The 21,831-nt window shown below is 36.4% G+C and overlaps 1 protein-coding gene across 20 annotated transcripts in view; it reads left to right on the plus strand.

Moving 5' to 3' along the window:
• The window catches only part of NRXN3 (neurexin 3), a 1,534,711-nt gene that overhangs the window by 582,664 nt on the left and 930,216 nt on the right, over positions 1–21,831 (plus strand). For 17 of the 20 annotated variants that reach the window (XM_077910198.1, XM_077910203.1, XM_077910191.1 and 14 more), the window contains 2 exons: positions 5,131–5,334; positions 11,315–11,341. In XM_077910198.1, the coding sequence (XP_077766324.1) occupies positions 5,131–5,334; positions 11,315–11,341 (231 nt within the window). The remainder of the gene's footprint in view (positions 1–5,130; positions 5,335–11,314; positions 11,342–21,831) is intronic. The other 3 variants (XM_077910193.1, XM_077910197.1, XM_077910216.1) reach the window with 1 other exon arrangement.

Here is a 21,831-nt window from a genome sequence, read left to right on the forward strand (position 1 = left end):
ACATCAAAGAGGGAGTATTAATAAAGAGATACAAATGATATATTCTTTTCAACTTTAAAATTTCCATTTGGAGATTTTGTATACATAATACATAAATTTGGAATTAAGCAGTATAGAAACCCAAACAAAAAATTCACTAGAGGTGCCTCAACAGTGGATTTGAGTCAGCAGAAGAATCAGCAAACTTGAGATAGATCAATAGAGATTACATACAGTCTGAATAGGAGAATGAAAATGAAATGAAGGTAAATGAACAGAGTGCCAGAGAAATGTGGGGCACCTTTAAGTGTCCAACATATATAAGATAGGAGTACTGGAAAGAATGGAGAAGGGGACAGAAAAGAGTATTCAAAGAATTAATAACAGGAAATTCTCCCAATTTAATGAAAAACATGAATCTACACAACAAAGAAGCTGGATGGACTCTAAATAGGAAAAATACAAAGAGATTTACTTCCAGACCCATTATAATAAAACAGTTGAAAGCCAAAGATAAAGAAGAGATCTTGAAAGCAGCAAGAGGAAAATGACTTGTCACATACTAGGGCACTGCCATGAGATTAACAGTTGACATCTCTTCAGAACAGTGTAGGCCAGAGGCAACAAGATGACATTCAGTGTGCTGAAAGAAACAGAAATGTCAGCCACGATCTCTACATCTAACAGAGCTGTATTTTATTTTATTTTTAAAGATTTTATTTATTTATTCATGAAAGACACACAGAGAGAGGCAGAGACATAGGCAGAGGGAGAAGCAGTCTCCCCGCAGGGAGCCCGATGCAGGACTTGATCCTAGGACCTTGAGATCATGACCTGAGCCAAAGGCAGGCAATCAATTACTGAGCTACCTGGATGCCCCCATGGCTGTATTTTAAAAGTAAGGGTGAAATAAAGACATTCCCAGGTAAACCCAAACAGAGAGTACACTGCTGGTATACCTGCCTTTTAAGAACTGCTCACTGCTTTTATTCTTCATGCTGAAAGGAAGTGACAGCAGACAGTAATTTGCATTTACATGAAAAAACAAAGAGCTCCAGTAAAGGTAATTATGAGGTAATGATAAAAGACAGCATAATTACCCATTTCTTTTTCTTTTTTCTCTTAGCTGATTTAAAACACAATTGCATAAAACAATATCTATAAAATTGTATTGTTGGGCCTATAACATATAGAATTGTGATATATTTGACAATAAACCACAAATGAATGAAACTATATTAGAGAAAGGAAATGACACCAGATGGTAACTGGAATCTGCAAGAAGAAATGAAGTGAGACAGAAAAGGTAAATAATAAGCTTAATTTAAAAAAATACTCTATAAATATATTCGAGCTCTCTTTTCTTCTTAAGAAGACATATGTTTTTAGTTTTTCTTTAAAGTTTTAATTTATTTTACAGCAAGAGAGAGAGAGCGAGTGGGGGGAGGAGTAGAGGGAGAGAGAGAATCTCAAGCAGACTCCCCACTGAGTGTGAAGCCTGATGCTGGCTGGATTTCACAATCCTAAGATCATGACCCGAGCTGAAATTAAGTGGGTCACTAAACTGACTGGGTCACCCAGCTACCCCCAGAAGACTTGTTTTTAAAAAGCAATCATTATAACAGAGTATTGTTGAATTTGTGTGTATAGATATAATGTGAATAACAATAACAAAATAAGGAGTAAAGCTATGTAAGAGTAAAGTTTCTATGTTACAAGAATTAAGTGAGTATAAATATGAAGTATATTTTGATTAGATGTATATTGTAAGACCTATGGCAACCACTAAGAAATTAGGTCAAAAATGTAAAGAATCATTAAACAAATGAAATTTGTATGCTAGGAAATCTACACTTAAGATGAAAGGAGGGCAGCCCCGGTGACTTAGAAGTTTGGTTCTAAGTCATGGAAGCTGTTATGTTAAATATGTTAAAAGGATTAAGGATTAATCCTTAAGGATTAATTAAGGATTAATTAATTATTAATTAATTATTAAGGATTAAATATGTTAAAAGGATTTGGCCCGGGGCATGATCCTGGAGACCCGGGATCAAGTTCCACGTCAGGCTCCCTGCATGGAGCCTGCTTCTCCCTCTGCCCTCCCTCCACCCTGATAAATAAATAAAATCTTTAAGATGAAAGGAGAGTAAATAAGGAAAGAGGAATAAAAGAGGGGAACTCTGTGAGTATTATGTGGGCCTCTTGTGACATGGTCTTAAAAAACTCAGTCATCCAACGTGTTTCAGATTGAATAACTTTCCTTATTAAGACTCATTTTCCCCCTCAACATATTACTATTCATGGTGCTCCTTGCATTTGAAATCTTTTAAGCAAGTTAATAAGAATTCTAGGATGGATTTTTTTTTTCAGCAGATTCCTATATTAAATTTTCTGCTTCATCACACTCCTCTTAAAAATATCAAGTTGATCATGGAGCACACAGAGCTGCACACAAAGATATACATTGAGATACACACTTTATTTTGTGCTATGAGCTGTTTAACTATATACTTATCTGAAATTTATTTGCTGGTACTACAAACATTGACATAAAGATATATTAACTTATACATATGTTCTGGTACTACACATATCCAGAGGGATAAAAGTGACCATTACATTTGGGTTCTATTTAAGTTGAGTACTTGAAAACAACCATTTCATGACTCACTGAATAATCTCTATTAAGAAGGAGTGTGTACATATGTATGGGTGTGTATAGTAGAAGGTATATAGTAATAATTAATAGTGTTCATAATTACAGAAACACAAAGCATTGTGCATATTCATATATAACATATTTAGAAATGTGTGTATTATCTGTTTATGTAATTTTTCATGTTCATAAATAACATATAGCTTTAAATAATGACATGCATGTATGAGACACACATACATAAGAGCACCACACTCTACCATAAAGCATTATAGATGTGCTTTTAGTGCTTAGAAACATGGATATGCTCCTGGCATAGCCCTCTGACAATTTGGGAGAATGGTTAAGGGTATATCCACAAGAATCAAACTGTCAATGTTCACCTCCCTGTTTTGCCGCTTGTTAGCTGTGTGACCTGGTATCTATAAAATCTAATAATAATATTGTTTTCCTTGTGATGTTCTTATAAGCATTAAGTGTCTTAATGCATGTAAAGTTATAGAAAGCACCAGGCAAACATTAAGTGCTCAATGAATTCTAGCTATCACTTTTGATCTTCTTTGATTCTGCTCTTCCAGGAGATAAAATAGTTTCTTTCACATCTGGAACATGTGTTAAATTTAGATTATGTTTCCCATTTAAGCATAGATCTTCATAATATGTCTGTTATTGTGATAGTGTCTGCAACTGTTACACCTTTATTTGTGATCTTAGAATTTACAGATTGCAATGTGCAGCTATTAGCATGTCTTGAGTATTACCCAGGTGATGGTTGCTTCTTAGTATTGAGCAGGTGTGTTTATATTGCTTTTCATGGACCTTTTGTGTGTTGTGTAAATAGGGTGGTGATATGATGATGACATAGACTATCTTGAGTACCTTTATGTGGTTGGCCTGGTCTCTTCCTGTTCTGATTTCTTTTATACATGAGCATAGAAGATGTTTGTCTCTTTTGTTCACCATTATATCCACAACACCTAGAAGAGTGCCTGGTACATAATATCAGAAATGAATGCATTGTGCTATTTTACAAACTAAAACCATTCACTTACTTCCCAGTATCCACCCAAATCCACTGATTTTATTGTAATCTCAAATAATGGTTATATAACTACTTCTCAAAATATGATTGAAGCTTCTGTTAAATTGAATAGCTTGTTTTCGTCTGAGCATTTCCCTTCTTTTTTTTTCTTTATGTGTATAGAGATGCTATTTTATCTACTGACAAGTCTGATGCTGTCACCTCTTTCATTACAAACTAAGACCATCTCAGACTCTAACCCCTCTTCTCTGCTCACTTGCATACTACAGTCTCTCTCTCCTGAGGGCCCCTGGTTTTATTGATATATATTTTCTGGGTCATTTAATCACTTTTATAATCTAGTACAGTTGCTTTCACATGCCAACAGAGCAAGGACCTTTTAGGTTTCACTTTTGAACCCTCCATAGTACGTGTAGGTAGGAAGCAACTATTGGCAACAGCAAATATTTAATGAGAGCCTACTCAGTGTCAGATACTGAGCCCAGTGACAGGTTTGCTTCACAGCGATATGAATGATAGTCTCTTTCTGCCTTCTCTAAAAATATTTGTTAAATGAACAATGGAGCAAATTCACATTTTGAGCAGCATGGTGTTGCAGAACAGGCACTGGATTTGTACAGGACACACTGGCTTAAAATCCAGGATGTCTGACTTTGAGATGTTAACTGCCTCTTAGAGCCTTGGTTTTCTGTTTGAAATAGGAATAACAGATCTACATTGTAAGCATTGAGATAACATAATGGGGTGGAGTAGGGGCACTTCTAGCTGAAGTGCTTGGGCTAGAGAAGGCATCAAACAAAAGCGAGTTTCTTCCTTTCTCAGAAAAGTGCTATTTGAATAAAAGTAGAATTATTCATTCTCGGGTATCATTATCTTTTTGAGGTGGTGGTTCTAGCTCTGGTTCTGTAGATCTTCTTTGAATGAATCAAGCAAACTCTCACAGTGCCTGGCTACTAGGGGGTTTGGGACCAGGCTGGGCTATTGCTCTTTCCTCCTTCTGGAAATGTCTGTTTGTTTGCTGTGGTGATTATAAAATGCTTTCCTCCTATTCCTCATGAAATACTTCCTGGAGTCTAAGTTTTGTTTAATGTGTTTTTGTTTTGTCTATAGCATGTGGAATTAAATCATTACTATTTATGGGGGCATTTTCATGTTTGGAAAACATCTTCACATCCGTTATTTTGTTTGACACACTTGATAAGTCTGTGAGCATGACAGGGCAGGGACCAGTGCCATTGTATGCCTTTTAAAGGCAAGTAAGGAAATAGAACCTCAGAGTTTAAGTGGCCTTCCCAAGGTCACATACCTTAAAACTGGTAGCACTAGAGGTCTAATCAACACAAGTCACCTGGCTACGAATTTCATGCCCTCTCTACCCTACTCTCCTTACCCTGGAAGCAAAGGAAACTCTGATATCCTTCATCTTGACAGTCTCCTCCATTCTTCTTTGCAGAAGCGTCCATCTTGAGCTACGACGGCAGCATGTACATGAAGATCATCATGCCCATGGTCATGCACACCGAGGCAGAGGATGTGTCCTTCCGCTTCATGTCCCAGCGAGCTTATGGGCTGCTGGTGGCTACTACCTCCAGGGACTCTGCAGACACCCTTCGTTTGGAGCTGGATGGGGGGCGAGTCAAGCTCATGGTTAACTTAGGTATCGTATGAAGTACCCTCTGCCACTTTGTTTGGGCTTGTCTTCCCTTTCTTTTCTGATTTTCATTGGTTTGATTGAATTCTTTGTTTGTTTCTTAAAAATTAGCTGCTCACCTCTTGTTTAATAGACCAAGGATAAAACCCAACAGCAACAAACACCTTCTCCTTGTTTCTGCATGAGGTTTTGATGTCAATTTCTGGTTTCTGACAGTGGTGGTTTTTGTTTTTTCTTACTAGATTATTTATTTTTTAAGTTTCCTTTCTTGGTTTTTTGGAACCGTTTAGCTTTGTGTAAAACACGCTACTTTGGTCCATCTTTTGATCAATCACATTGCCATTAAGTCTAACTCCTTGGTCACCACTCAAAACAGTCAAAGCCGAGGGCAGAGTTAAGACAGCAAGTGGAGGCAAAAGGGGAGGTTGGGGTTGGAAAGAACTAAGCTTTGTGGGTAGAATGAGAGCTGCATTGTTTCTTTCTCCACAAATGGTAGTTCTGGTGGCACTGGTATCTCTTTCTACTTTCTCCTAAAGAGGAAGATGAGTCAGATTGTTTCTGTTGTCCCACTGGAAAAACAATTTTCTTAGTTTATAGAGTCTCTGACATGTGGAAGGAGAATGTAGCCCCTGATATGTATCCCCTTCTTCCTTCCTGACATTCTTACCCATCATCTAGCAGCTTTTATCAAGATTGTTATGCTACACTGTTAGTCACCAATTCCTCTGTCCCCCTCATGTAATACATACGAATTTTTCCTTAGTGTTGAAAAATTATGACAATCTCAAATTTGCAGCTTTATTGGGGGAGGATTTGTTCTTCCACTGTAATTACCTGTAATAGATACTCTGGAAACTCCCCTCCTGACAGCCTCACATTCACCCCTGCTACTGACCTTCTTGACCGGATTCTGATTGCTCTTCTGTGGAGTATGGGAACCTCTTGATTTCTGGAAGGAAAGAAACCAATTTCATTTTTACTCAGTAGAAAGTCAGTGCCCTCTGTCAATAGGATGAGTGGTATGGCTGAGTCCAAGCTTTCTAAACCATGGGTTTGTTTGGGTATATAGCATATGTTCAGATATAGAGCTCCTTTATAAAGACTCCAGGGGAATGGCTTGTTAGAGGTGTGGGGAAGACATGACAGACAAATGTACCTGATACAAGACCATATAAAACCTTAGATGGCCTACTGGGAAGGTGGAGTTTGGAATCCATACCAGTCTTTCCTGCTGTCAGGTCAACTGGTCACACTTGGAAAATGCCTACACTACAATCCTAAAAATCTCTAGGACACAGAGGACTGTTTTGAGCAGTGGCTTTACTTGTCTTTTTTTTCTTCCAATTTGCAGCTTTTACAACACTATGCCCTTTATCTTTTCCAACCTCATTTGATTTCTATCGTCACTGTGTCTGTTGTTTTTTCTTTGGTTTGTGTATATGTGTGTTTGGTTATTTTGGGTTTTGTTTTTCTTTTTGCTGATCTTTGTGTTCTTGAGTTTTCAGTCCTCCCCACCATCAGCCATGGTAAATCAAAAGATGGTATTCAACCCTTCAAAGGCCCAAAGCCTGCGGCCCGCATAGCAAACAGCCTTGAGAACAGAGTGTACTGAGCAGCCTGCAGGGGCTGGCATACCCCTGTCCCTCCCACCTTCCCTTCCTTACACCATCCTCCCCACCTCCAACAAACCAACAAAAGAGTGTATATGATCTAAAATCAACAACCCGTAGCTGATTGTTTTCTTCTCTGAAAAATAGAAGAAGAAATTTTTAAAAAAAAATTTAAAAACCCAAATAAACATAAAAACAAATATAACATCCTAAATAGTTCACAGAAAAAGATGAAGACAATTTTTAACTCTGCATCTATTTCAAAGTAAGAGATAACCATATATATATATATATATATATATATATAGATAGATGATTAGCCCCATGGGATACCGGGAAAATATATACTATCTTTAAACAGAAAATATACTTTCCTTCTTAGACATTGTTTTGTAAAATGAGAAAGCCAATTGTGGTAGACCTAATATCTTAGAATAAATACAGGTGGGGGAAAGGTAAAAAGGGATGAGGAAGGAGATGGAGAGATTCTCTCTCTTATGCACATGTGCATACACACACACAGAGGCAGTTAATCAGAGTTGCCATGTGTATTCCTAGAAACATTATTTTTCTATATTAAACTCTGCCCCAAGTATGAGAGAAGTGCCTCTTTAAAAGACTGCTTTTGCCTTTTGACTCCTTTTAGCATACACTCAGTCTGTCTCCTCCGAGGTTGAGATATCTTAGGTAAAAGAGAGTTGGAGAGCACTGTGCTTTTCAGAAGCAACAGTGACTTCTTTTTTTCTCCTGAAGAGTATGGTTCACCAGAATGACTGGTTTGAATTTATTTACCTTTCTTTCAAACCTAACATGGATAACAAAACTGAAATTCCCTGTGCTTATATATACAAAACTCTTTATAGTCATGCTTTGTTTAAAGGTTCTCTTTCCCTTCCCTCCCCAAAATATACCCCTTGGAGAATGTTTTCTCCTTATTATGAGTTCATATTTACCTTTTCTTGGTTATAGAAGAAAACGTCTCTAAGCAGGGTTTGCATTCATATTTATTCTATAAGAACTAACTTCAGATGATTATTTTGTTCACCATTTCAGTTGTGTGTCTTTTCTAACATATGCACAAATGATATTACAGTTTATTTCAAATTGGTCACACATATAAGTTTATATAAAGCCTAGTATATATTTCTCTGATATAATGCATCTATCTCCTAAATGTCAAGGAGATTAGGGTTTCCCACGGACCTTACTCTCTAAAGATAGCTAGAGGTGATAACAGCAGGCATGAGAAAGGTCCTACAATGCACAGCCCATTTTTGAAAATTGATAGATTGGCTATTGATCAATCATATTTTTATTCCTTACAATTATAGCATGTAATAATAATATTATATTATTATATTTTAAAACTTTATTTCAGTCAGCCACTAATTTTTTGAGATAAACCAAGGAAGTGCTTTTATGTTTTCTTTTACAGATGTGAGACACAGAAAAAAGTGTTTGACTTTACAAAGCTAACATGAAAAGTTGATAGTGGAGCTGAGACTGGAACCCAGGTTTCTAAAATGCTAGATCAAAGTGGGTCATCTGTTATTTCCACAGGTCAATACTGTGGATCAATGATGTGGCAGTCTTGATGACTTCTAACTGCTTTCATGATGGTTACCTTTTAAACATGCACAGAAGGAATCTTTTTTCCTTAGTGCCTGGTTTGAATTGAGCCATAGAGCTGAAAAGTCAGTCAATATTGGCATCTCATTCATGACCCTTTCAAATCCTCAGCAGGATGCCAGCAAGCCTTCTTCAATGATGGAAACTTATAGGGAGTGTCAAGCAGTTTGTTTAATTGTATTCAAATTCTCCAGATGTTCCATCTCTGGCAATATGGACTTGCTGACGACTGTTTACAGTAACATGTTGAAGACACACAACTCCTAGACACATTCACCTCCTCCATGCTTTCAACCTAAAGCTTATTAACCTACAAAATAATAATCTCCCATTTACTAAAATTAAACCAAAACAACCGTAATTTAAACAGAATGAACAACACATATACAGACTCAGATACCTTGCCAAGGCTACGGCAGAGATAGAACTTTGGCTGCCACTCAAGATAGATCTAAAGGAAGCTTTCCCAGCCAATTCCCCAGATTTGCTTTTCATCAAAAAATACCTCCTCCCTATCAAGACTACCCTCTCAGAGCCTATGAACAAGGCACTGGGTAGATAATTTTTTTCTCGAACCACTTATTCCTCAGGTAAAGTATCAAAACAATTTCTCATTTCTCGACTTAACCAGTTGTCTACCGTCTGGAAAGCTCTAATTCCTCACACTGGTTTAGAGACACCATTCAGTTCATGGAACCATTTGAGTGAACCCAGCACTTCCCCCTAGACCAGGTCCTTGTCTAAAAATAAGATCCTTAACAGCATAGAAACGAAGGAAGACAGCCACTTCTTGTTTACAGTTCTCAGGTTTGGGGCTTTCGGCCCCCTCTCCCTCCTCCCTTCTCTCGTAAGCATGCCAGCACACCTGTTTCCCATGTCTTCATAATACATCAGGAAGGGGTTTTTCTCCAGCTTTGGCTGATGGTAGGTGCAACCAGTAGCTGAAGCCCCACCCCTTCCTCCCTACTTGCCCTCCCCGTTCCCAGTCCTCACCAGGGGCATGGCCTCTTCTGTTTGGTGATCGTACCAGTTGCTCCAGGGCTGTTTGCTCCCACTTTTCTGTTGCGGTTGACGACACATGACAAACCTAACCGCACGAAACCAAACCCAGATTTTTCTCAAGAGATGTTCTTCTGGGGAACAAATAAGCGTCCTGCCTCCTTCCTCAGAATGCTTGGGTGTTCTATATTTCTCCTATCTGGATTTCCATAGTTTCATTCTGCCCTGTCTTTTGCCACTGTTTCCTCTTTCACCTGGTAACTTAAAATGGTTTACTTTGGGAGATTCAAATGGTGGCATTATCCTTGACGAGTCCTCCAAAACTTTTGGGTCTGCTTTAGGCAGAGGAGCTCAGTTTCTAACTGTATTTTTTCCTGTGACTTTTTTTTCCTTTTCTTGTCTTACGCCTACATGTTAGTATCCAGCTTTAAACAAATTCTTTTTGGAATTCCCACCATGATAAATCAAATTTAACTTCAACTGGACAACTTTGTTAACAACTAATCTGAGACCTTTTTTAACCATTCTATCTAATCCCCTACTAGTAATCATTGACTCTACTCTAGACCTTTTGTACTGGGTGTCCATGACTCTAAACAGATATTAATAAAGGATAGAAACTCAGATCTCTGGCATTGGATATCCTGTGTGATTACCAGCGCTGGAAAATTAGCCACCCTTTCCCCCTCTTTTTCCCATTAAAAAATATAAAAACAAAGAATTTTCTTCCCTTTAAATGCAGAATTACCGAGTGAAATAGGTAGGATATCAAAGGTACCTGAGACCTCCTCCCCATATACCTGTCTCGCCTTCTCCTGGAATGCTGTAGGCACTTGATTTAGTCTGAGCATTCAGGCAGGAAGACGGAGATCGGCTTCATGAGTGGGTTGGTCTAGGAGCCTTTGAAACAATAGCAGAGAACCCAGTCAATTGTGATAATATCATGCAGCTCCTTTTACCCTACACCCAACCCCACCTCTCTAAAATCTGGGATGGGTGTTTGTGCGGTTAGCTGTTTGCAAGTGGCCATTTTATGACAGGAAATGACCAGGTGGTATTAACCCTTTCCTTTCCTTATCTCTAGGGATAATGGCAAGTCTGCCTACGCAAATTTCTGTAGCATCTGGGGCCCAAGTAAAGAGGGTGGAGGGAGTTTGTTTTTAGAAAAAGAGAAAGGGTTAAATACTACACTGAGAAACTTCATGGACAGACTTCTTTAAAAAAATAAACAATGTGTCAGATTGGTATATCTTTGGAATACTAATGCAAAATTGTGTTGATGCTACTTTTAAAGACAAATTTTAAGAAAATCATTATAGGGGGAAATAGAATATAACCTGCATCTGGTGGTGAAATTTTTGCATAATTTTCCAAGTTGAACAAAATTAACATTTCAAAGTTCAGGATTGAAATGCTTTATATAAATGAGTAGGTTTTTGGAAAAAAAAAAAAAAAGGAGCAGCATACTCGGTGTCTATTGTGGATATATATGTATACCAGTATATATCTCTATACATATGTGTATATATATATGTGTGTGTGTGTATATATATATGTATCCAACTTTACTAAATAATATACTGTACATATACACCCACCCTTAAACTTGTACATACTGTATATATATAAAATGGCCACATTTCTTGCGTGTGTCTGTCCCCGGAAGGGTGGACTGATTGTTTTTGGATGTCTGCAGCTGTTACCTTGAAGGATGCAATTTCATCTTTCATTTATTTTTCCCCATCTAGACTGTATCAGGATAAACTGTAACTCCAGTAAGTTTTCCCTCAAGTTTCATTTTGTTCTTAAAAAAAAAGAAAAGAAAAACTGACTTTATTTTGTTTACTGTTTTATGAGCTGTTTTTTGTTTGAATTATTTTTTGTTCTGATTATGGAGTTGGGGGGAATCGGGGTTGACAAGATGAAGGGCTGGGGTGAGGGTAACGGGCTGAGTGTGGCCCAGGGTGTGGTTTCTGAACCGGGGTGGGTCCTCTCTTCTTTCCTTCCATTTGCTCTTTATGCAGAAAAGGAGGAAAGGGCACCTGGATAAGGAAACAACTTGAAATGAATTGAAATGGTAATTTGTTGTTTTGGGGAAATAATCCTCAGGGGTGGACAAAAAGCATTAGAGCAACCAGAATGCACTTCTCCACTACCAAAAGCTTCAGAAAATAAAAGCAAAGTTCATGACCCAGAAGGTGGCTGCCAACTCTGACATTTCTTTCCCAGCATTTATCACTGTAGGGTTTTTTTTTTGTTTTTTTTTTTCTCAGAGGGTGAGCAAGGCATTGTTCTTGGTGATCATGCAACATTTTAACCAAAGACTTGAGACACATTCTGGCTCTGCTGAATGAAAAATTGAAGCCTATTATTTTTACTTTATTCCATTCAAATATTCTGGCTCTTGAAGAGGGGTGTTAATGAAGTGCAGGCTGAATAGTACTCATGTGTTTCTTCCTCTGCCTCAGAAATAAGTATTAACTGGAGTCATGAGGTCAGAAAACAGGGGGAGAGAGGAAGAATGGACAGGAGGGAAAGAATAGGTCTCATTGATAAAAGGAAGAAAGGAAGAAATATACTTTGAGTCTTATAGCATCTTACATCAGTTAAGATAATTAAATAACTAGGGTAATTAGGGTAATTAGCTCTAACAAACAATCGCAACATTTCAACAGCTTGACAGAAAACAGGTTTATTTCTCCTTCAGGCAAAATTCAGTGCCAATGCCAGCTTTCTTCAAGGAGGTAATTCAGGCATCTAGGACTCTTTCATGATCTGGGTCCACCACCCTTCCTCACTTCTATCCATATCCATAGAGAAGAGAAAAAGAGCTTGGTTATAATGCAGTGTGTTTTTGTTCCCTTGCCTGGAAGTGATGGCACAGTGCATCACTTCTGCCCAGATTTTGTCAGACATGACTCCATCCAAAACGCAAAGGAAGCTGGGCAATATGTTCCCCCTGTGGATCCAGGAAGATAGAATTCGATTGACTGAGCATCTAACACACATGATTTTCAGTATTATCTTCTCTTTTTTACTTCTTTCCTCATTAAGGCCTTTTGGTAGGAACAAATTCAGAAAAGGAAATAATCCTACTTTTATATTTCATTTACTTGTTTATTCCATCATATTTTACAGGTGCTACTAGCTTAACCTTCTTTCTTGGGAGATGATGACAAACTAATAAAGCCCGAGTCTACTTTTTTGGGGGGCAAATGTTTTATGTAAATTAACAAAAGAAAAGAAATGTAAAAAATCAGTATAAACAACCACTGCCTAAAGCAGAGTGCTTTATGCTTGTCTTGGCGTCATTTTTAGTTAATTTAAGCAATGTCCTATTTTGCTGTGTTTAAACATTTCTAATTAGCCAGAAATCTCTCATGATAGTTAGATCATTAGAAGCCTAATTGAAACATCTCTTTTTTCTAAAGACTGGTGTTTTCTCTTTCTTCAAGCAGCTTTTTTTCTTTTTTAAGATTTTATTTATGAGAGAGAGAGAGAGAGAAAAGCAGGCTCCAGGGAGCCTAATGTGGGACTCAATCCCAAGACTCCAGGATCACGCTCTGGGCCAAAGGCAGGCGTTAAACTGCTGAGCCACCCAGGGATCCCCCAAGCAGCTTAACTGAGATATAATTTCCATACCACAAAATTCATCCACTGTAAGCCTACAATTCAGTGATTTTTATTAAATTTATAGAGTTGTCCAAACACCACCACAATCACATTTTAAAGCATTTCCATCACCCCCAGCCTCCAAATTTTCCTCAGGTCCATTTGTAGTTAATCCTCACTCTCACCCTTAGCCCTAGACAACTACCTTTTTGCTTTTATTCCTATAACTCTTCCTTTTCTGGACTTTTCATATAAATGGAATCATATAATATGTAGTCATTTGTGTTTGGTTTCTTAAAAAATAGTGCAGTATACCTATGAAAAGCATGAAGGTGGAAAAATCTCATTCAAAGTTGAATCTAGCATCTTCTGGCTTGGATATTTATTTGCAGAATAGAGAACTGAAGGAATTATTTGATTGGGATATCAGGACTTACTTTTTGTGCTCAAGCCACACTTTATCTCACAATTAATTTCACATATTTCATCTGATCAGCCATGAAAAGTCATCATTAGACAAGTTCCAGAATTCTTTCTTCTAGGAGGACAGTGCCTCTTCTCCAGGATATAGATGCCAGCAGGTTTTCTAAACCTGATCAAAGATTTTCTATTCAGAGCCACCAGGGCCATTTCCTCATTGAGAGGAAATATGTCAGCAAAGATGCGTTCCCTACTTTGATCACAGTACAGAAAGAGTATAACTAGTTTTTGTTCAATATTTAGGTAAAGAGCCAAGATTGGATTTTGGAAATCAGTTTTGAAATCTTAAGATAAACCTTTAACATACTAAGGAAGTTAATTTTGGCAAGAACATCAGAGAAGGAATACATAGTGCCCACTAATTAAACAGTGGTTGAAAAGACACAAAACAAAACAAAACAAACCCTGAGTCCTTTAATCTAAGATCTTTAGTGCTGTGGTAAATAGATGTGTACCCAGGGGAATGTAGGGTCACAAAGTGAAAGTGACACATTTTCTTGAAGTCAATTTTAATTGTTGATTTGGAGTAAAAACTTGAATTGAGACCAAAGCGATATATTATGCAGAAGAATGCAAATAAGTGTGAATCTTATTTAGTTTATGAATCTTCAGTTTTAAGGAAGACTAAGAATTCAAAGACATATCATTTTTATTATGTATCTTGTCTTTTCCATCCCTGGCATTACTGGCACTTGGGTGGGAAAGTTCAAGAACGCTATGCAACTGAAACAGGTACAGGTAATCAGAATTTCTCAACCTCTTTCCTTGTGGACTAGATGTCAATGTTCAGTTTAGTCTTTTATAACATCTCAAGTTGTTTCTGTAATAGGTGTGTAGATCCTTACTCTTACCCAGTTTTTTTGATGGATTGATTTGTACCCTGAGTTTAGGAGGGAGGGCTTTTCCACTTACATCTCAGCCTTGTCTCCAGATGTCATTTCAATAGAAGTTGGAAGGTGTTACTGCTCACATTTTAGAACAGAGATGCTTTTTCCCTTTGGAGGGACATACCTAATTGAGCTTTAACCATGTTTGAATTTAAGTTCATGAACTTTTCCAGGAATCCTTTTTTAGAATGCCCGTAAAGTCAGGTAAAATACAAAATGACATCATCTGTGTTTTTCCTCTTCATCTGCTGCAAAATGTTTGGGGAAATGGCTGTTTCCAACAGTTTGTGTCACACTCTTTGGAATGGGAGAAGAGCATGAAAAAGAAGGATGATCTTCCAATGTGAGGAGAAAGCAGCTGGCCATGACAGAGGACAGTGATCTTGAGATACAAGTCTCTTCTTTTGGACTCTGTTGGCTGGTCCTTTCATCAATGACTTTGGCCTAGCTCCATGCTGAGGGTTTCCAAGAGGAGGAAACATTTTTTTTTTCTTTTTAAAATCAGCTTCACTGCTTTCCTTCCTCTTTGTCTTTCTCTTTTCCAATTCTTTGTCTTTCCCCATAATATCAATGATGTACTTATGATTATTCAGTCTAAATCTTGCTACACCTGTTGTCCAAATTCTCCAAGACTACCACATAGAAATTCTTCTCTGGCTTCTATCACCAGCCATATATTACAGAGTGTACAAATCGAGGCCTTTGGTTGAAATCGAGACATTGCTGGATTTGGTTCATTTGGCAGGAATATTAAAAATATATATATAATCAGGAATTTCCAGTTTAGAATTTACTTTTAAATTGCAAAAGATCAACAGAGTTGGCAGTCATCATGGTGATTGAACTACAGGGTGGCCTGGAGCACTGCTAAAGAAAACAGGGCTACTTTCTGGGGAATTTCTGGAGGAAATCACCTGTTCCCATGGTTCCAGTTCCATGAGGCTGGCAGTACCCTAAGAGGTATGTGGTTCTGAAAACAGGTATGGACTTCTTATTGGTCTCATGGATGTTTGCTCAAATCAAAGTATGGAAAAAGGTTTGTTGTTTTTCACCTTGTCTGATTATGACTTTGCCCTACAATTTCCTAGCCCCTCCTTTATTCTCTTCCTTTCAAACTGTGTGCAGCATAGCTTGAATGAATATAGTATAGTCATATAGTCATATTCATGACTTATGAATATGACATGTATGAATATAACAAACACATAAAAATAAATGTCAATATCATGCTTTTGTTTTTCAGCCCTTCCCTTCTCTGAAAGGCTAATTCCTCTGTGTATGGTCATTTTTTTTCTCAATCTTTCTAAAAAGAAGTGTATTTATCATACAGAAATTGTGAATTTGTGCACATGCCCGATTATTTAGACAGATGAAGGACCCCTTCTCCCCCACCAACTCCTATGAAGTTCAAGTCTTAATGTATCTGTAACAAGATTCATTTTTTTTCTTGTTAGATATAAAGGAGAAAAGAAATAGAGTGCCATACAAAAATATACAAACACTCAAATGTCACCCTGTACTCACTTGTGTTAGAGAACAGCTTTGGTAATCTTGTCAATTTCCATAGACTGTTATCTTTGAATCCTCATAGAAGCATACAATTATATAAGAGCTATATTAAAATAACATCATAAGGATATGATACCTCCAAGTCATACCTCTGAAGGCTACTAGTATTTACTAAATATTCCTTCTCTTCCACCTGCTTGCTTAGCACTTGGTTTTTGCCTTTGGGTTAGATTCTATGCCTTAGTCTGTTTTTAAGGAGACTCGATTTCCAGTGTTTTGGCCAAGTCAACAGTGTGTGGGTGTTTCTTGCTTAATTTAGGCACAGCTTCATGAAATGTAGTTTATTACACTAGGATTTTGGAGATTTTTGCTTCTCTTTTTTCTTTCTTCCTTCTCTGTGGTACCAGACTATGTTATTTCATCTTTAGGCCTAGTTTATCTAGAAATCCCAGAGCTGAATTGTTTAGCTCATCCTTTTAACTCAGAAACACATACCTCAGGTCAACCAGGAAGACTGACTTCTTCACTATTAAAAATCTTCTGGGAAGGAAATTCTGGAATCCTCTTTGGTATTTGTTTCAAGATTTGGATAACCATGGCTGTCAGTCATTTGCCTGACCATATTACTTAGTGTTTTACTGGAGATGAAAAATCACAAAGCAGAATCTTCTATATAATAATGTATTGTGTATCAAACTGTCAACATCACACCTGAGAGTTTCTATTACCATACTAAATGATTATGCTCTACCTTCCTCAAAATCTGATTTTTTAAAAAATAATATATAATTTTGTTTCTCTTTGGAATGTTTTATATTTTTATAACATAAAACACTTTAAGCAAAAGTTTATTAATAGTATCAATAATAGCCAGATTTGAGTATGATAGTAAGATGCTTCCTAAACATTTAATATTAAACTCTTCTTAATACATACTAATTAAGATGGTTTTATTTTTAAATAGTTAAAAAATTGTACATGGAACAAAGGAAAAGTAAAAATTCTCACTCTTATTCCTTTCTAGAATCCAAATTTTCTTTTTCAGAGACAACCAAAATTAAGTCTTTTGTATATTCTCTCAGAGATAATCCATGAGTATACAACACACAGTTATAACCATATTCTACCCCTCTTTTCCTTCCTTGTCCTTCTTAACACAATGTTAGCACATTCTTTTGAATTTTTCCCCTTTCACTTAAAATGTTTTAGGGGCTATTTCATGTAAGAATATTAAGGTCTCCTTTATTTTTTTAATGGTCACATAATATTGCGTATTATGGAGATATCATTATTGATTAAATCAACACGCTACTGATACACATTTAGATTTTTTTCAGCTTTTTAGTACTGCTAAAACTAAGAAAATGTATGTTTTTGTTTATTAGTCTTTGCAAGCATATACAGGGATATCTATCTGATAAACCCCTAAAAGTGGAATTAACTAGGTCAGCAGATGACATGACAAAAACTGATATTGTCCAGTTGTATTCAAAGAAGTTGTACAGATTTACATTCCTACCAGTAATATGTGAATGTTTGTTTCTCTTTACACTTGCCATACCATATTATCAAACTTTTTATTTGTGTTGTCAAAATACTCTTCAAAATGTTGCCATCACATATTCCAGGGAGAGCCATTGTCACCCTTTTTCTTCTATCCTTTTACTTCTTCAAGTATACATAGATACCATTTTTACTCAAAACTTTGGTGTGGATTTCTAGAAATCTTAAATAGAAATCTACTATAACAGCATTTACCATGTTAATCTTGTTTTTGTTTTCTAATAAGCATGTGTATTACAGAAAGGTGGCAATATGTTATAGTAATTTTGTGTGTTTTCCTTCTTGTCTATGTTAGATTCCCAGCAAAGAGGCACTTTAGTGCAATTACCAAGAGCAAGGAGGACTCATACCAAATAGCTTGGGTTTAATCCTCATCTTCACCACTAATGATCTATGGGTCTGTGAACAATTTATTTTATTTATTTTATTTCTAGGTTTTCTCTATTTTAAAATGGGCACGATGACAGTATCTATCTGTTTGAGTGAGAACAGAACCTAGAACACAGTATGTGCTTTATGTGTGGTGGTAGTGATGATGATGATTATGATGAAGATGATGATGATGATGATGATGAATACTGTCATAGTATTTCAACAGAAAGGATGATCTTTTGAGAACTATACTTGTTCAAGAATGGATAGCTGTATATTTCCAAAACCATAACAAAATTATAAGTAACTTAATAGGTGCCTATAAAATAAGCATTCTACTTTCTCCAATCAATTACTCAGGTAGTAATGCTTTTCAAGGCCATCAGAGTTGCATTGGATTCACACCAGTAATATTATTAATAAGACTATGAATGAGACCATCATGGGGTCATATTGGGATTTTTTTTACCTCTTGGTGCATTTTGATAAATAAAAACTTGATGTTAACCCAAAACTAATGAAAATACTGTAACTTCATGAGTTCTGTGTTTGCTTTTGGAATCTTGATATAATTTTAATAAGCACTTAATAGTGGTCTAAAGTTAAAATATCTGTAAAATGCACAGATCTGGCTAGATGATATCATAATATTTGTGGCTTTAATATCTTCTAATATCAATTTCATATACTCTAAAGAGGAACCAAAATAAAATCGAGTCAGAGCAATAAGAGTTTTTTCAGCAAGGGTATATATTTCTGGCTTAAGAGTCATCTTCTTTTTGGAGGTCTTGTATTTTGGTTTCAACTAGTTTATTGAAGCATAGTATGATGAGCCAATATGTTAAAGATTCATACTTGGGGCTTTGGGTGATTAAAATCATGCACATTCCATACAAAGGCTAGTGGCTCAGTGTTTATCAGATCTATATGTGATGCCCATTAATAGAAAACTAATGACCTTTAAGCAGTTAGAACTACAGTACCACCCACCACCAACTTCTGGGAATGTCCTTTGAGAACAGATTAAATGAAACACTAGCCGAAGAAACATCTTCAGTGGCTAAAGCCTAAGGCCACTTTTTCTCTGATTTCAAAATGGTCCCTGAGCTCTAGAATACAAATATATCACCTTTTGGTCTGCTTTTCTTATGTACAGTGAGCTCCTGATGTAGAAAAATCCACTCAGGAGGTACTTCAGCAACTATTCATCTGGATTTTAGAAGAGGTAAAGGGATTGAGATCAAGTGCCCAGTTAAAGAGTAGATGCGAAGTCAGAGTGACACATTAAATTATAAGTAAGTGGCTTCCAAAGGACTGTGTATTTTGTTTCATCAAAGGAAGAAGCAGAGGAAGTTGCAGAGGGTAAAACAGACTATGTTGAAAACACAAGACCTCACAAAGTATATAGATATAAACAAAGTTCATAGAATTACTGATTTCTAGGAAAGGTTGCTAAATAAAGGAGTAAACTTTCTCTAAACATCTTAAAAATAGGCAAACACCTTGCCAACCTAGGAATGAATGATCTATTGTGAACCAAGGCCAAAGAGGTAATGTAGACTCCCAGATGTGTTCTCTAATTACAGTTCAAGCCACTGGTCTTAATTGTGTTTAATCAGTGGCATCTTATGTCAGCATAGCCTAAAATTTTTATGCTGATGTTGACCACTGTTTTATTTTCATGACATGAAGCTATCATGGATATAGTATATTCTCAACAAATAATTAAATCAACGAGGTAATGAAATTTGCCTCTCCCTCTACCGTAATTTATTATTACAAATACTCTTAGTAATCAACATAAGAACTACAAGCTGACAATTGTAAACTGTGACTTTTGTCATTCTAAAAGGAAGAAAATTAACCAAGAATGATTTTGTTCTCTTATCTCTAAAATCTTAAAGAATATATATTACTTTCCCTGTAAAGTAAGAGACAAAATGAAGATTTTCATGAAGTCTCATTTGACCAGGTTTTGGTTGAAATCCAGAAAATTTAATGAAAGAAGATGAATGCATATTAGCAAATATTATATGTTGTCACTCTTCCTTGTTCTTCATTCACTTATTCCAAAAACACTTATTGAGAGTTAACTAGATTCCAGGTGTTGATGTTAGTTTTAGGAGTTTATACTATGGATATATAAGGAAAGTGCAAAGGGAATTTAGAAGACTGAGATGATCTTCCTCCTCCTCCTTTTCCTCTTCCTCTCCTCTTCCTCTCTTCCTCCTCCTCCTCCTCCTCTTCTTCTTTCTTCTTCTTCTTCTTCTTCTTCTTCTTCTTCTTCTTCTTCTTCTTCTTCTTCTTCTTCTTCTTTTCTTCTTCTTCTTCTTCTTCTTCTTCTTCTTCTTCTTCTTCTTCTTCTTCTTCTTCTTCTCTTTCTTCTTTCTTCTTCTTCTCCTTCTCTTTCTCCTTTCTTCTTCTTCTTCTTCTTCTTCTTCTTCTTCTTCTTCTTCTTCTTCTTCTTCTTCTTCTTCTTTCTTCTCCTTCTTCTCCTTCTTCTTTCTTCTTCTCCTTCTTCTTCTCCTTCTCCTCCTTCTCCTTCTCTCTTTCTCTTATAGAAATTTGAATTCAGGTGCATGTACAGATGGCCCCCAAATTATAATGGCTCAACCTCCGTTTTTTTTTTTTACTTTAAAATGGTGTTAAAATGATGTACATTCAATAGAAACCATATTTTGAATTTTGATCATCTCCTAGGATAAGGATAAGTCCATGATGCTGGGCTGTGGCAGTGAGCTGTAGCTCCCAGTCAGCCATTTGACAATGAGGGTTCTGTTTCACTTTCATTTTAGTATTCAATAAACTATATGAGATTTTCAACACCATATTATAAAATAGCCTTTGTGTTAGATGATTTTGCTCAACTGTAAGCCAATTTTCAGAGCATGTTTAAGGTAGGCTAGGCTAACCTGTGATTTTGGTAAGTTAAATGTATTAAATGCACTTTCAATTTGTGATATTTCCAACTTATGATGGATTTATTGGGTCATTAACCTCATTGAAAGTTGAGGAAGATCTACATCTCTAAAATCCAGATGAGTTTCTCATAGATTTTGTTCAGGGATGGTTCATTTCAATATTCAATTCAACATAATAGTTTCTTTTTTTTTTTTTTTTCATAATACTTTTGACCCTTGAACAATGTGAGGGGTAGGAGCACTGACCTCCTTGCCATGGAAAATCCACATATAACCTTTGACTCCCCCAGAACATTACTCAAAGAGACTAAAGTTGATCAGAAGATTACTGATAACATAAACAGTAGATTAATACATTTTCATGTTATATGTATTATATACTGTACTTTTAAACTAGAGTAAAGAAAATTAAGAAAATCATAAGGAAGAGAAAATACATTTACAGAAGTACCCTGTTAAAAATCTGCATATAAGTGGATCTGCAGCATTCAAACAAATTTTTTTGAGGGTCAACTGTATATGTGTTTTCCTTGTGTTGAGGTCCTGAACATTGATCTACTTAGCTAAGTCTTTTTCGTGATCTCTCTTTTTTCTGTTTTGGCTTACCCTCTATCATCTGACCACCTACTTGGAGCCAAGCAAGGTGTGTTTCTGCTCTCCTTTTAACAACTATATTTCGGGCACTGAACTTTTGAGTAAAAATGGTATTTCTGTTTTTCCTTCTACTTTTTTGAAGATTTCTTCTTGTACTCTGATTCATTTTATTTGTGTAATTGCCACAGTAATATTTGTAAGGTGACAAGTTCATTAAGTATTAGTGTTAGGTACAATTCGTATTTTGAAAATTAGGAAGGACCACTTTATCAGTGAGCTATAGGATATGCTAACACTATCAACCAAATCCTCTATTCCTGTTTGGTG

The sequence above is a fragment of the Canis aureus genome, chromosome 9, assembly GCF_053574225.1.
Source record: "Canis aureus isolate CA01 chromosome 9, VMU_Caureus_v.1.0, whole genome shotgun sequence".
In the NCBI taxonomy this organism is placed as follows: Eukaryota; Metazoa; Chordata; class Mammalia; order Carnivora; family Canidae; genus Canis; species Canis aureus.